Here is a 15490-nt window from a genome sequence, read left to right as displayed (position 1 = left end):
AATTTTTTGAATTCTATACAATTTGTTTGTTTGTATATATGTTTGTAAATCACAAAAACAACTTTGAATATACGTGCATTCTGGTTGTCTGGCTAGTTAGGCTTGATGGAGCCTCAGTTAGTAAAGGCCCGGTATGATCAAGCCATAGATGGCGGGTCCCAGTCCGATCGAGGAAAGCTGTCGATTTGTACATTTTTTTTTGATTTCCTTGGGCATAGATCATACACAGTTAGAAATAACTAATTTTATGCCTTGTTCAGACTGGAGAGTTATAACAACAATCAATACGAAACTAACCATTTTAAATTGGCTCACTACTTGACTAGCCTATTGGTCCCAAGCAAATCGATTAACGTACCCCATTCTAGTCAAAATTCTAGTACTACACAATGTTTGTTTTGATTATCTATGAAATTTTGACAGGTAAAATGAGGGGTTATTGGATTTTCCTATGTTTCGAGGGGTGAATCGTCTAGCTTGGGACCAAAGATAGTACCAGAGCTGAGCCAAAAAGTTGAGCACGTTTCTTCTGGACCTACTAGTCTTAGAGTTACCTCTATGGTTATAACATGTTATAACGGTTGTCAAATAATTGCAACACAGAAATCACCATCAAGATAGCGCTATAACATGTTATAACTCTGCAGTCTGAACGTACTATTACACGAGACGTAATCCATATTGGACGTAAATCATGGAACGTAAACAAACACTTCATGTAAAATTAAAGGCCCAATCGCAATGACAGCGGAAGCAGAACGGCAGCGGCAGCGGAAAAGCCCGATCTGAGTAAAACGCTGTCCAGACTGGAGAGTTATAACATGTTATAACGGTTGTCAAATAATTGCAACACAGAAACCACCGTCAAGATAGCGCTATAACATGTTATAACTCTGTAGTCTGAACGTACTATAAGCCTACTTGTCGGATTGAAAACTAGTTAGAACCAAATCGACTTCGGTTAGGCATCTTGGTGTCATTTGTGACAACTGTCCAACTTTCCGTTTCCGTTCCGCTTCCGCCGACATTGCGTTTGGGCCTTAAGTGTTCTCAAAACGAAACATAAACAAGTCGACGAAGAGAACGTTTGATTGAATTGATTTTATCGTTTCTTTCAACTGATTATTATGTCAAATAGATTTAGCAGTCACTTCACGGGAAAAAAAGAGTTCCCATATTCGTGAACCACAGCCGTGAACCATAGTTCACGGTGTATATTTGAGAAAATTTTGTTCTGGATAGCTGACCGTGATTTTTAGTTCACGGTCCGTTCCCGTTTTCGGGAACGGATTTTTTTCCGAGTTTGCTGCAACGCGGCATATCCGGATCTAATGTGGGTGGCCTCACGTGGGTGTGGTAGCACAGCAAACAAGGAGTAGCAATTTCAAATTTGTATGTTTTGTGGAAGCTGACATTTGTGCCTTTAAAGTTTCGCGCTAAGGCTTCCTTAGCGTATCACCTTCCAATTCGCGAATCGACAAAAATGTGCAATATTATAGATTATGACATACAGTATCTCCCTGCTAATCCGATAAAAAATGGCTAGAATCGCCGCGAGATTATCAGAAATTTAGTCAATAATCCAATAGTCAAATCGATACTAAAAATTTAATAAAAATAGGCAGCATGCTCATTGCATAAAGCTGAAAACTGATGGGACAATGATTTCAAATGCGTGTTTATGCTTTTTAATCTATTATTTTGCGGACTATGTTCTGATTGTCGATTAGTTATTTTGGCCATAGAATATATAATTAGTAGGATACTGTAGTTAATAAATGTGTTGTGAGTGGTAGTGTTAGTTATAAAATTGAACATACAGGCTGCTTCGATCGTCTTTCCCATACAATGTTCCACAATTTATCTCCCTAGCTCGATGGTCCCTTCAATATCTAATTGGGAAGAGTTGACTGTATTACTTATTGAGTATTTAGGACCATATTAGCACATAACATATGTGGAACTTGACCCTCAATAGTTGAAACTTATACCTGGACATCGATTAATGGAGATTAATTTTCCTAGTCGTAGTAAACAATAATGTTAATCATTCATGTTTATTAGACTAATACAAAATTTGAAATTTTCGCTTCTGATTGGCCTCCGAAAGTTTAAACTCATTTGATAAGAAACTGACTTGGCACAAACCATTTTATGTTTATATGGAAATTACTATGGGAAAACCAAACTTTTTGTTTATTGTGTTCTAGTCTTTTTCCATATTGTACTGTTAACAAGTTCTATTGCTATACTTATGGGAATTTTTTATCAGCTACAACGTTTTTCAGCCAAACGTCAAATTAAATAGTTATTTATTGTTTAAGAGATTGATAATCTTATGGCAAGATTAAGCAACTGTATAGTGGACAACACTGTATTCTGCAGTGTGACATAGTAGCCATAATTTTTGTCCTCCTATTCTACGCGCCATAAACACCAATGGTGCCTGCTGAACAGTTGATTGAGCATAATTATAAGACATCAGTGACTTGAATCATAAATAATTTTTGTCCCTTACATTTGATCGAAAAGTGGTCGATTTTTTTTTTTTTTCTAATTTTAGTGCAAGAAAGTGAAAGTGATCGGTTGGAAATGCATTCCAAAGTGTTATCGTTTATCATAATCGATGATTCTGATTGGAAGCAGGTACAAGAGCTTCTTTGAAGATCCGAAGGAATGTGATGAAATGTTTAGCTAAAATTAAGAGATGCAACAGTTTTTCAAGTATTGGCTTCACGTGCAAACCATCGTTCATTTGGTGAGTTCGTTCCAATTTATTTGTTTACTTGTTTCGATACCATCTATCAGTTTTCTACAATTTTGTCTTGGACATCTTTTCAAAGAGCCACGTTCATGCTGTAATTTGTCGAGCTAACGCATGTCCACAGACCCAATAGAAAGATAGGCAGATTTTCGGAGTTTTGAATTCGTTAGATGTTGTAATGGAGATTTGTGATGTTGGATGCGGGAGGAGATTGAAGGGCGGGTGTTTGACGCATAGAGCCTGTCAATTTCGATTTCAGAGTGCCGCAGTCGGCGGTTTTATGATTCGTGAGCGCTCGCGATTCGTAGAATCGTTGATTGTGACTGCAAGTGGATTTGGCGGGTTTTGTGTGTCGGACGCTTGCTTTTTGGCCTCTTCTTATGTCTAAAATGTGCAGAGTATCATTATAGCGTCTAATGGTTTTGAGATTCCTGGTTGCGTGAAATATATTTGTAAGAATATCTTTTTGAGATTTTAGTAGTCACGTTTTGTTTGTAGTTTATATTTTATTTCTTTCATGTAATCATCGTAAATAATAGTTATTCAATAATAGATAGTTCATCCATATATTCGTACTTTGACGCAAAGCGCTGTGGATTATGAGATGCTCGATGACCCTGAAGGGATCGATATTGCTTACTGAGCAGAAAATCATGGATTTAACCCCAAGCTCTTCCACAGCACAATAAATCGCCACCATCATTTGTATATTTGATATTGAACATTAACCTCGGAAACTATTTGCATATCAAGCGAAAACGTAGCCCTGTATTGTCGCGAAGCGTTATGGTTCTAAGATGTTCGATGACCCTGGAGGGATCGTTTTTGCTTACTTAGCAGAAAATCATGGGTTTAATCCCAAGCTCTCCGCCATGACTCTTAAAATTCATGATCACTAAACAAAATGAATATGTTCTTTCGATAGCCGGCTATCGAGAGATTAAATAAACAACAAATAAACAATACATAATTTTGGTTGCATCGCCAACTTGAGGTGAATCCTAACCGAATACCCTACCCAACCCTCCAACTCCGTAGCACTTATGAGGGTGTCGCTAAGTCGGTGGCCTCTCGTTAAGTAAGTACTACATCAACATTTCCTTCCCTATCCCTAGTTATGGTAAAGATGGGCGTGGCCGGGAATAACGACAGTCATGCTTCTGTTACTCTTGTTTAGATTGGAACCAATGTTTACTCCCCAGCATTATTCCTGAAAGTAGTCTAACTGAGAATTTCAGAAGAGACGTGAGTGTCGCTAGTATCCAATCTACGAAGTATATCATAACAACGCTAACGCTAACGCTAACGCTAACGCTAACACTTACATTTGATCGAAAAGTGGTCTTGAACAAAGTTGTATCTGAGAAAATTTTCAACAAGCTCAGCTATCATTTTCTAACGTAGAGTGAACCGGTGAGTTTTGAGATAGTTATGAACCAAAATTATGGTTTCCCTATAGTAATTTCCATATAAACTTCAAATGGTTTGTGCCAAGTCAGGTTCTTACTAAAGGAATTAAAATTTTGGGAAGATAATCAGGACCCAATTTGGAACCGTTTGAGCACTGTGGAGCGAAAATTTCAAATTTGGAATCAGTCTAATGTTCATTGATATCCTCATTCATTATTACGGGTATTATTGTGTGTAGGCTGGAACCTGAAACACGGTATTTCCATCAGAAAAACATCAATATAATTAAATTGGTATTGCTGAACCCACCAAACGAAATTCTTTTTGAATAGAGACTATTTTTGCTCACCTTCACCGAAGAAGGATGACTTTTGGATGGTAAAATCATCTTACCTAGATCGAAGTTCCACATATGTTATTTGACATTAGGTACCTTCCCAGAAAAAAATACTGTTATAAGTGTAATAGCTACACTACATAGTGGTACACGCCACTACAAATGGCCTGTGCATAAACCACGCGGACAGTTTTCGAAATATTCTAGACCCCCGCCCCGTGCCCCTTACCATGCACCATGGGGAGTTTTTGGACAGCCCAAAGTAGATAATCTTGACATAACAGAGCAGATTGAGCCTGGTAATTTGTCTTTTTCTTTTGTGGCCTGTACAAAAACTGAGTAAATTATGTTTGGTGCAAAATGCCCATTTTTTTTAAAATAATTATAATACATTTTTCATATTTTATACATCTTCATATGATGATAACATATCTAAACCCTCCCCTTGGCTAGTTTTTTAACCTGGACGTTGGTGGGCGGGCCTAATCTTAGGCTTCATAGTGGAGCGTTGGAGACGGTTGGTTTAGCTCCGGTATCGTTGGCTCATGCCGTGACAGAATAGCGTCATGAGCATGCGATGAGGATTACTGACCTTCCCCTCTCTGATGAACCATTGCATAAGAGAACCAAAGTTCTAGCCTGAAGTGATAGTATCACACTTGTTACTCCTTTAGTTAAAAGCCGCGTTGTAGTACGCTTACGTATAGGCACTGACGTTGGGTGCGATACTAGCGGGTTTTGCCGCAAATCACTCTTATTTTATTTATTTTTACGCAGATAGATTTATTTGGGTTTGCAAGGGAATTATACTATTGAAATATTTCAGAAAGTGCCCAACAGTGCTCCTTCTACTTGCGTGACAAGCTTTCGTTGTTGTTTTTATTGAGGTATTACTCAGGGAACAATGTTAAAAACCATTTTTGTACATGGTATTGCAACTAATCTTATATGTGCTTCATTTTGATTTGGGATAAGTGTTTGAACTATGGCTCGGGATTTTCACTGTGGCGTGCTTCTATTATGACATACTCATACGTATTTTTGTGGTGCGACATAGTGGAAGCGTGTGAGCATAGTTGGAGCATATACCCTATGTAATTTAAAAATCAGCTAGGAAACTAACTTCAAAATGAAGCATTTTAGTCACATGATGGTGTCACCTGGGACGAACTAATATATATTAAATATAGGTCAAAGTCAAAAACAACTTGAAACACGTTAAATTTTAGATTACATTCACAAGTGTAGATACTTAATAAAGCATGGTAGGTAGATTAGAGATTTCAATTATTTATTAAATTAGACTAGAGATATCATAATCATCAAACGAACTTAAATAAGAAAATTTAGACAGCCTAGTAGCATTAAGTGGATTAAAAGAAGAGTTAGGATGCGGAGGGTCCGCTTAGAGAGGCAACTAGCCTTTAAAGCAACTGGCAATTAGCCTTTTCATGTACTGGCTGTTTATTTTGATTATTGCTTTAAAATATCAATTTGGTATATATGTGAAAAGAATCAGTGGTAGATGGATTTTCGGTTTCTTTACATTTAGCATCACTATGTGTCATTTCCTCAAAACCCCCCAATAACCGGCCTCTTCAATCTCTTCCTTTTCCCATGGCGTTCAAGTGGTCCGCATAGACTATTCAGCCATTACCCGTCCTTTATCCTCGGCTTTGGATTGATTTGCGCTCCCATTGCCCCACCAAACGCTGCAAAATGAAAAATGAAAATGAAATATGATGATAACAAATCTAAACCAGATTCCGATAGTCCATTTGCAACAGAAGGAGGCAGACGTTGTTTGATGCGTTCTTGCGGTTGTAAACGAACCGATTCCGCGAAATGGAGAGCTTTGAATGCTACTTCTCAGAGATAAAAGTTGCTTACATCATGGTAAAACGCTATAATAGCCAGTATAGTGCGATGTGTTTGGTGATATGGTCAGAAGTCACAACATATCTTCTTCTTCTTCATATACTTCTTTATTTTCCTTTGCGTATAAGGGTTTTCATCGTTACATGCTGATGTTTTCAAAGCTGTTATTACTACTAGTCGTGTGGTTCTCCCTGATTCTGTGAAATGTCGATGGTTCAATTTTCCAAGATTTTCACTACTGATAATAAGTGACTACTAGTTATGGCTCGTGAAAGGAAGGAATTCGCGCATATTGTTTATTATTTTAAATTGTATTTTGCATTTCTAGCTGGACTCCTCAAAACTGCGGAGTCGCGTTGTATCGTCTTGTTGTCCATTTCTTATGAACGAAGGAAAAAGTGCGCCGAGGACACCAAAACGATTTAATGTAAAAGAGCACCTTTCGTCGCACTTGTAATGTGCGCAATGCGTTATAATGTTCATATACATTAATATTGCTAGATGGTATTGCATGTGTTAACCGAAGAGAAGATGTGACAATACGGGGGCAAAAATGAACCACTTTTCTGTCAAACGTGAACCAGCTCGTGATTGGCTGATTTGATGTGCGTAAGATAGAGATAGACATAGATAAAGATAGAGATAGAGATAGAAATTAAAGAGTAAAAAGCCAATTGTCACCTCTTCCTCTTAGGTGTTAACCTCAGATAATTTGCTGTATATATTTTTTGGCTGATCACTTAATTACGTCTGAGTTAGAGATAGTTGGGATATGATTATTAGGGTAGGTCAAGTTTGTATGGTGTATCAAAACCCCCTGTTTCCCTATGCTCTTTCGATGTGTATTGAGGTCCCCAAGAACGGTGCCAATTTTGAACAAATTTGGTTATGATCTGGATTTGCGGTGTATTGGAAAATTTATGGGAAACGAAACGAAGCTATTCATTTGCTAGCCAAAAATTCAAATATTGCTCAAATTCCACGGAAATAGATTTGGAATGCTATGCGGAACAACTTTGTCGAACACTACAAATCGATTAGTATTCTGAGAAAAAAGTTATTTGGGGAAATGGATGTAATCTCGGCCTTAATGCCCCTATTTGGGCCCATACATAAATTCAGCAATCGCCTAATTTTTAATAACGACCAAAATATCCATTAATACCGTCCCAATGACGCGTTCATTTAGATAAAATTGATAAATAGCAGATGCTTAGCAGTGGGCCCAATCTTAGATCCATAGGCCAATTTTAGAGCCGTTTCCCCTATTACTTTAATTTATACCTATTGATCCGCGCATACCTACAGCATTTGCCTCTAATTTCTTTTATCAACAGAATTCCGTAAAATGATATATGAAGCATTTGCAGGTTTTGCTATTAGCTACAATTTTTGTGAATGACTCAAATTTGTATCTCTTATGCATGACAAACTAGAAATGACAGAACTTGTTATTATTTGTCAGTGAATGTAATTTTCCTTAAAACGCTGTCCAGACTGGAGAGTTATAACATTTTATAACAGTTGTCAAATAATTGCAACACAGAAACCACCATCAAGATAGCGCTATAACATGTTATAACTCTGTAGTCTGAACGTACTATAACTGGTGTACAATGGTGTTTTCTGTTCGCTCTGATGCATCATGCATAAGAGATACAGATTTGAGTTTTTTACAAAAGTTGTAGTTGATCACAAAGTCTAAAGAAGCTTCATATACAATTTTACAGTAATACTATATTTATGAAAATCATGAATATTTTATTGGAGTGGCTTTTATAGATTTTTTAAGTTTGTTGATATGTCTAGCTTCACTATAGAAATATAAATATATCTCAGAGTTGGTTGGAAATGCTAACATGAAGCTTTAGTGTGATAATTTATTAGCTAGAGAATGATCTTTAGAAGAGGGTAGGTGGATAGTTCCGTTAGAGTACGGCAGTATGAAAATTGAATAGAAGTTGAAAATGATGTACGCGGAGACTTGAAGTATGTCTGTAGACTTGAAGACATACTTCAAGTCTTCGCGTACATCGTACGGGTTAGGCAAAAGATGTGCGTTTGACTTTCTACTGTCACATTAATGGCCCTTCGCTCATTTTCAACTTCTATTCAATTTTTATACTGCCGTACTCTTACGGAACTATCCACCTACCCTCTTCTAAAGATCATTCTCTAGCTAATAAATTATCACACTAAAGCTTCATGTTATAGTACGTTCATACTACAGAGATATAACATGCTATACCGCTATCTTGATGGTGGTTTCTGTGTTGCAATTATTTGAAAACCGGTATAACATGTTATAACTATCCAGTCTGGATAGCGTTTTAGCATTTCCAACCAACTCTGAAAATCGCTAACTTCGCATATGAAGTAACATAAAAACACATTGAATGTATATCTCATTGCAATAGCTTCCAACATTTTTTGACGTTTGAAGGCTGTAAACATTAAATACTTTTATATATGTATTTGCCTTTTAAGAAAACCAACACCAAATATTTATTTAGTTTAACATGGTTTTTGGGATGAATAGCGCTCCTAATAAAATACATATTATGTGATTGTTCTGCAAAAAATATCGAAATAATTTTCAACGATGTTATCTTCCCAACAAACAATTCAAAGTCACAAATAAGCATATATATTGAATAAATGTTGTATAACAGTGTACAATGCTGAATAAAAAGAGTTGTCGAATTATGTGCTGAAAAAGCTTATTGAGATCGATAGATGCACATCTATTCCACTGTTTGCTCTGATCTGATTAATTTACTTATTAAAAGCTGTAAAAGTGTTAAATGTCTTCCCAATTCAACGCCAGAAGTTCGATCTAATAACAAACTGAATAAGTGTAATTTGTACATACATTGACACTTTAATTCGACTGTTTTCAATTGATTTAATTACATGCTTTATTAGACGTCTAATAAATGTTCTCCAGCTCCTTTATAAGATTGCATTGCATTACTTTACAATATTGTTGAATAAAGGTGAATACAGTCAGCATAATAGCTCTTATACCACTATGCGTCCATGTTGTAATCACATGATTTGTAAATGCTTTATAAACGACGTATTAGATTCATTATTCGACAACACTGATTCAGTCTTACAACAAGGCGAAATCAGTAGAGTATTGGTTACCGTTTCCGCTTTCCAATTAGAAAGTCATGAGTTCAATCCCAAGCTCAAACCTTTTTTTTACAATAATTAATCTAAATAGTAATGATCGATCACATGACTCACGATAATGAATGCATTGATCTAGTTTAAAATATAACCGAGCATCCTTTCTTTCGACTTGGAGATGTGAAGAGGCAACATTGTTCTCATTCAAAACAACGATGAATGAATTAATCATTCCCACAGGGCCTTCAAGGAGCTAGAGTTGCGATCGGGAGTGCTGATAGGTATTTACTTTCATGCAAGCTTTTATAGATTATTGAGTTGCCCATATGATGAATTCTAGGATAGCTCAGATGACTAGGCAAGCGGCTGGTGATCGGAAGGTAACATGGTTCGAATCCCATACCATACAACGACATGTATAAGTATTTAATAAATTTTCTAATATCTGGGTGGTGCGAGCCACGTCAGAAATAATGAAATACAATACACTTAAGAAAAACAAACCACACCCCCCTTCCCTGTCCCCGTTCATCTTATTTTCGGGTTAATTTTCCCACAGTTGAATAATCGTTTTATAAATGTATAATAATGTCAAATTAAACATTACTTCACATGAGAATCAAGCGTATACAGAGCATCACTGTTTTTAAGGAGAAGCAGTGATGTCTAATAAACGCTGAATAATCATTAATTTTATCATATAAACTCTGTTACAACTCAATATAAGTCTAATAAAAGCTTCTCGACATACCTTATTCAACACCAAATATTTCGATGTTGTGGTTGAATAAATTCTCCAGATTTGTGTGAACAAAGCCTGAACAGAAGTTGTTATTAAAAATAGTACAAGTACTATTAAGCATGCAGATGAATAAAATGGCCAAGAAGTCGTTTCTTCAATAGACGATTGTTTGTTGGGTTACACTCATTGAACATGGTAAAAGTTAAAAGAAATATTGCTAACAATAATAATAGTGTATTCAATAATCTTTATCTTTTACTGTCCCACAGTGTTCGGAAAAATTCAAGAACTCAAATCTCATGCATGAGTTTATGCGCCTATGAGTTTTGCCTTGCGAAATTCAACGTCGCAAAAATCACCGATGAGTTTTCAGGTTCAAAAATTCATTGCTTTATATTCTAGCGTTATTCATTGTTATTACTATTGTTTGTGCATCAGCAGTTGGAAAACTTACACATCATGCATAGGCATGATATCAATTGACGTTTGAGTGGTTTTTATGAGTTTAAAGCTGGAATGATTTTTCGGCGTTGTGAGTGTGAGTGCGTGAATATGCATGAGAATCTCAAGCGTGAATTTTGTTTGCCGCATTCACACGTGAATTTTGTTCTCGCAGAGAGGCTCAATGAATGAGATTTGAGAATGATTTTCCGAACACTGCGACCCCATAAGATAAGGGGTTCTGAAAAACAATGTATTAAGGTTAAAAAAATATATTCTACTGAAATATTTACTTTGCTAAAATTCTAATTGGAAACTTTCTTTACGGCTTATCCAGATTCCAGCACTAGTATTGGAATTTCACTAACCAGTTCCATGAAGGCATGTAATGTAGAGGTTGTTTTATTGGAAACAGGAATCTTAAGAAAGATTTGAACACCCGGCACCATCGAAACGGAACATAAATTTGACATTACTATTTTTCTTCACTCTAGCAAAACGAGCATAACGCTGTACCAAGATTACCTCTATTGCTGTACTACATTCCATGTCGGGAGAGTTGATCTTAGTTCATGCTCTCGTTCATGCTAATTGAACGATCTCAATCTCAAAGTCAGCCATGGCCCTGTGGAACCGAGTGAATATACCGACAGCATGACACATTAACAGTCCTGGATCAAATCCTAAATCAGCTACAATAAAAAAAAAATACTACTGTGAAAGCACTCGAAACACCACCTTCCACTGCCTGATGTTAATTTTTCGATTTATTTTTAGAACCGATAAAATATGTGTTAAAACAAGAAGTAAATTTCATGTGATTTTGAAATACATTTTAATTATGTCGTTTTCGTTTTTGCGATGTAGCTACACCGGTGCTACACTGCCGTACACCGAAAAATTTTAAGGTGTAGATATAGGATGCACCTTTGTTTACAAACAAATGATGTTGAGCTATCGAAGACTCGCGCTTATTCCTGCTTATACTACACCAGTACTACACCGCAAAAACGAAAACGACATTAGATTGATTTATGACATGTATATGAAATTCTAGAGAAAAGTAAAGTTTGTGCTTATGGGTTTCCTATCCATTTCCGTTAATTCTTTTTTTGTTTTCCTTTGGTTTGTTTTTTCCGTCGATCTTGTTTTCCGTGCTGAGCACCAATGCTACCGACGTGCCAGGAAGGCAGCTCCCACACCTGGACCCTACCTATCGACCCATCAAACTCATGAACCGGGGACCAACGGCTTTACTTCCCATCCGAAGGAAGGCGTGATCAGAGATGTTACACAGCAAAAAAAAAATGTAATATCGATCAATGTATTTCAAGCTGATGTATGAAATAATGATGTAATAGCAAAAAGCAGATACAATATTACATCAATGGATGTAATTTTGTTCGCAAAATCGATGTACATCGTACAACGTTGTATTACACAACCGATGGATTGACCTGGTTGCAGCAGTTTGGATGTAATATTCAACATCTTTTTTTTTCTGTGTATGCCTCAGAACATCTCGGCGGCGCCGACTGGGATTGAACCCAGGCCTGTTGGGGTGAGAGGTAATCACGCTTACCACTACACCACCGGCGCCGTTTCCGTTAATTCTTATAATTTGACCGATTTTCATTTATCATATAAAAGTTACTAACTTATCAGCATTGTAAATGTATCCGATATTCATGTAGAATTTACCTGACACATTTTCAATCATATCGTTTTCATTGGATTTTCTTATTGTGCAAATTTATTAGACATAACAGGACATGCATATATGTCCTGTTGGTTCAGTGTATTTCTGGACCATCAATTGAAATAGGCGAAACAACCAAACGCAAATTCCTCCAGAATCGTCATTAACGAGAATAACTGTCGCGTGTGGGGTATTCCCTCGGGTATTACGGTGTCCAACTTAACCGACAATAATCCTCGCAATAATCACCAACTTTTTTTTTCCTCGACGCAAATCGGGGGATAAACAGGAGGATTTTTATAGGTATATAGACTCTATTATTTCGCTTCCGTCTACACTTTTTACGTAATTTACTTTTACCGTGTTTTTTACCAAGCTATTTCAAAATTACCCATAATTGGGTAGAATCCACCCCGATCGGTCAAAACTAAACCTACCAAAAAATGGGTGAACTATGTTGCGAGTGACAAGTTGACAAATGAACAACATCGATATGAATCCGATCGACTTTGTTTATTTGTCAACAGTTACTTGTCATTCGCTACATAGTTTACCCATTTTTGGGTAGGTTCAGTTTTGACCGATCGGGGTGTATTCTACCCAGCTTTGGGTAGTTTTGAAATAGCGTGTACTGTTGCGTCAAATCCGTCAAATCTACGGCAAAAGCAAGCGCAAAAACAAAACAAAACATAACCTTTAATTTGTAGTGACCACAGCGAGCTGCTTGGCTTCCGACAAAAAGATCGATTTTTCAATAGTTCCTCCATAAATAGGGCTAAAAATTAGCTTGATCATTTGTTCCAAGAAAATACTGTACGTATTGATTATTAATTTATATATTGCTTAAGCTGGTTCAATAGCTTATTCATAAATTCGTAAAGTTTGCTATAAACGCGTTTCCAACGTTTCGATTCACGCTTTTCTCAAATTCAATATTGATAATAAAATAATAATAAAATATATAAAATATAATAATTTTTCGAAAATATTTACCTAAGTAATATAAAATTCTATTTACGTTTTATTCTTATTAAATTTTGAATAATCTATCTTCTGCAAAACTTCCAGCAACTAGAACATTCGATACGGAAAGCGGTTTCCTTGGTTTCCGCTTTGTTGTTTTGATTTCGACCGTCAATCCATCACAGGTGTTTGAATTTGATTTTTTTTTAATCCTACACAGGACAGTCAGCGGTTATCATCAGATTGTTTGCGAAACTTCGACGCAATGGCCGAACTGGACAAAATAGAAGTTCGAGATATTACCCGCATCGAGCGGATCGGTGCCCATTCGCACATCCGTGGTCTGGGGCTGGACGATGTGCTGGAAGCTCGAGCCGTGTCGCAGGGTATGGTGGGCCAGAAAGACGCTCGCCGTGCCGCCGGTCTTGTGGTGCAAATTGTGCGCGATGGTAAAATGGCCGGGCGTTGCATTTTGCTAGCCGGGGAACCCAGTACCGGAAAGACGGCAATTGCCGTGGGAATGGCGCAGGTGAGTTTATGGTGAGCTTCTTCAAAGCTGATAATAAGCGCAATTATTGGAGTATTTCAGGCCCTTGGAAACGAAACACCGTTTACAAGCATGTCCGGTTCGGAAATTTACTCCTTGGAGATGAACAAAACAGAAGCTCTTTCGCAAGCTTTGCGTAAAAGTATAGGCGTTCGTATAAAGGAAGAGACGGAGATCATTGAGGGGGAAGTCGTCGAGATTCAGATCGATCGTCCAGCTTCCGGAACAGGTAAGAAGGTGGGAAAGGTCACTATCAAGACTACGGACATGGAAACGAACTACGATCTTGGTAATAAGATTATCGAGTGCTTCATGAGAGAGAAAATTCAGGCCGGGGATGTAATCACGATTGACAAAGCTTCCGGCAAGGTTAGCAAGTTGGGTAGGAGCTTCACCAGGGCCAGAGATTATGATGCAACCGGAGCGCAGACTCGGTTTGTCCAATGTCCAGAAGGAGAGTTGCAAAAGCGAAAGGAAGTGGTTCACACTGTAACGCTTCACGAAATCGATGTCATCAACAGCAGGACCCACGGTTTCCTGGCTCTCTTCGCTGGAGATACCGGTGAAATCAAACAAGAAGTTCGTGATCAGATCAACAGCAAGGTCATGGAGTGGCGCGAGGAAGGCAAAGCTGAAATCAACCCCGGAGTGTTGTTCATTGACGAGGCACATATGTTGGATATCGAGTGCTTCTCATTCCTCAATAGGGCTCTGGAAAGTGATATGGCCCCAGTCGTAATAATGGCCACCAATCGAGGAATAACCAAAATTCGCGGCACAAACTACCGCAGTCCTCATGGAATTCCAATCGATTTGCTAGACCGAATGATCATCATCCGAACGGTTCCCTACACGGCGAAGGAAGTCAAGGAAATTCTCAAGATTCGTTGTGAGGAAGAAGATTGTCAGATTAACAACGAAGCATTGATGGTTCTGGGACGTATCGCAACGGAGACCAGCCTACGGTATGCCATTCAATCGATCACGACGGCCAGTTTGGTCAGCAAAAGGCGTAAGGCTGCGGAGATTACCGTCGAGGACATTCGGAAGGTTTATTCTCTGTTCTTGGATGAGAAACGTTCGAGTAAGATCATGAAGGAGTACCAGGATGAGTATATGTTCTACGATGACAGTTTGACCAAGGCAGAACAGGCTATGGAAGTGGAGACGAGTTAAGTTACTAGAAGGTAGGAAGCTTTGCAAACTATTTGACATATAAGTTCCGTGTATGGATTCCAATCTTATAATATTAAAACTATGCTAACGAGCCACATTCAGGCGTGCTGATAGTCGTACAAAGCCAATAAACTAATGGTAATATAAAAGGGAGTTGTCAATAGGTCCGAAATATCCGGTCATTCGCAAAAAAAAAAGTTGCGGTTTGTTGGGTACATTCTATGTTTATTTATAACTAGTCACTTATATTACATTTTTCCATGTACCTGTAGATAGATTCCAGCTACCAGGTTAGTTATCAGTACATTTTAGGATATTCTCTATTGCTATACGGTTTCGCTACCGGTGGACACTATTCTGCTACATTGCATCAGAATGAGACCAATTGGACAAACAAT

General features: G+C 37.6%; 1 protein-coding gene across 2 annotated transcripts; it reads left to right on the top strand.

Moving 5' to 3' along the window:
• The first annotated feature begins 13105 nt into the window (after positions 1 to 13105).
• rept (RuvB-like helicase 2 rept) lies at positions 13106 to 15241 on the top strand. Of its 2 annotated transcripts, none has more exons than XM_065224473.1 (3): positions 13106 to 13219; positions 13599 to 13898; positions 13959 to 15241. In XM_065224473.1, the coding sequence occupies exons 2-3, from the start codon at positions 13635 to 13637 to the stop codon at positions 15090 to 15092; spliced, it is 1398 nt and encodes a 465-aa protein (XP_065080545.1). In that variant the 5' UTR covers positions 13106 to 13219; positions 13599 to 13634; the 3' UTR covers positions 15093 to 15241. The 2 variants fall into 2 exon arrangements, with proteins under 2 accessions (XP_065080545.1, XP_065080544.1); XM_065224472.1 differs by having other exon boundaries at positions 13590 to 13898.
• The last annotated feature ends 249 nt before the right edge of the window (positions 15242 to 15490 follow it).

The sequence above is a fragment of the Ochlerotatus camptorhynchus genome, unplaced genomic scaffold (genome assembly GCF_037179485.1).
Source record: "Ochlerotatus camptorhynchus isolate MF236.1 unplaced genomic scaffold, CSIRO-AGI_Acam_v1.1 ptg000211l, whole genome shotgun sequence".
Lineage (NCBI taxonomy): Eukaryota > Metazoa > Arthropoda > Insecta > Diptera > Culicidae > Ochlerotatus > Ochlerotatus camptorhynchus.
Note: the sequence above shows the minus strand (reverse complement) of the source record. Positions and strands in the feature narration are given on the sequence as shown.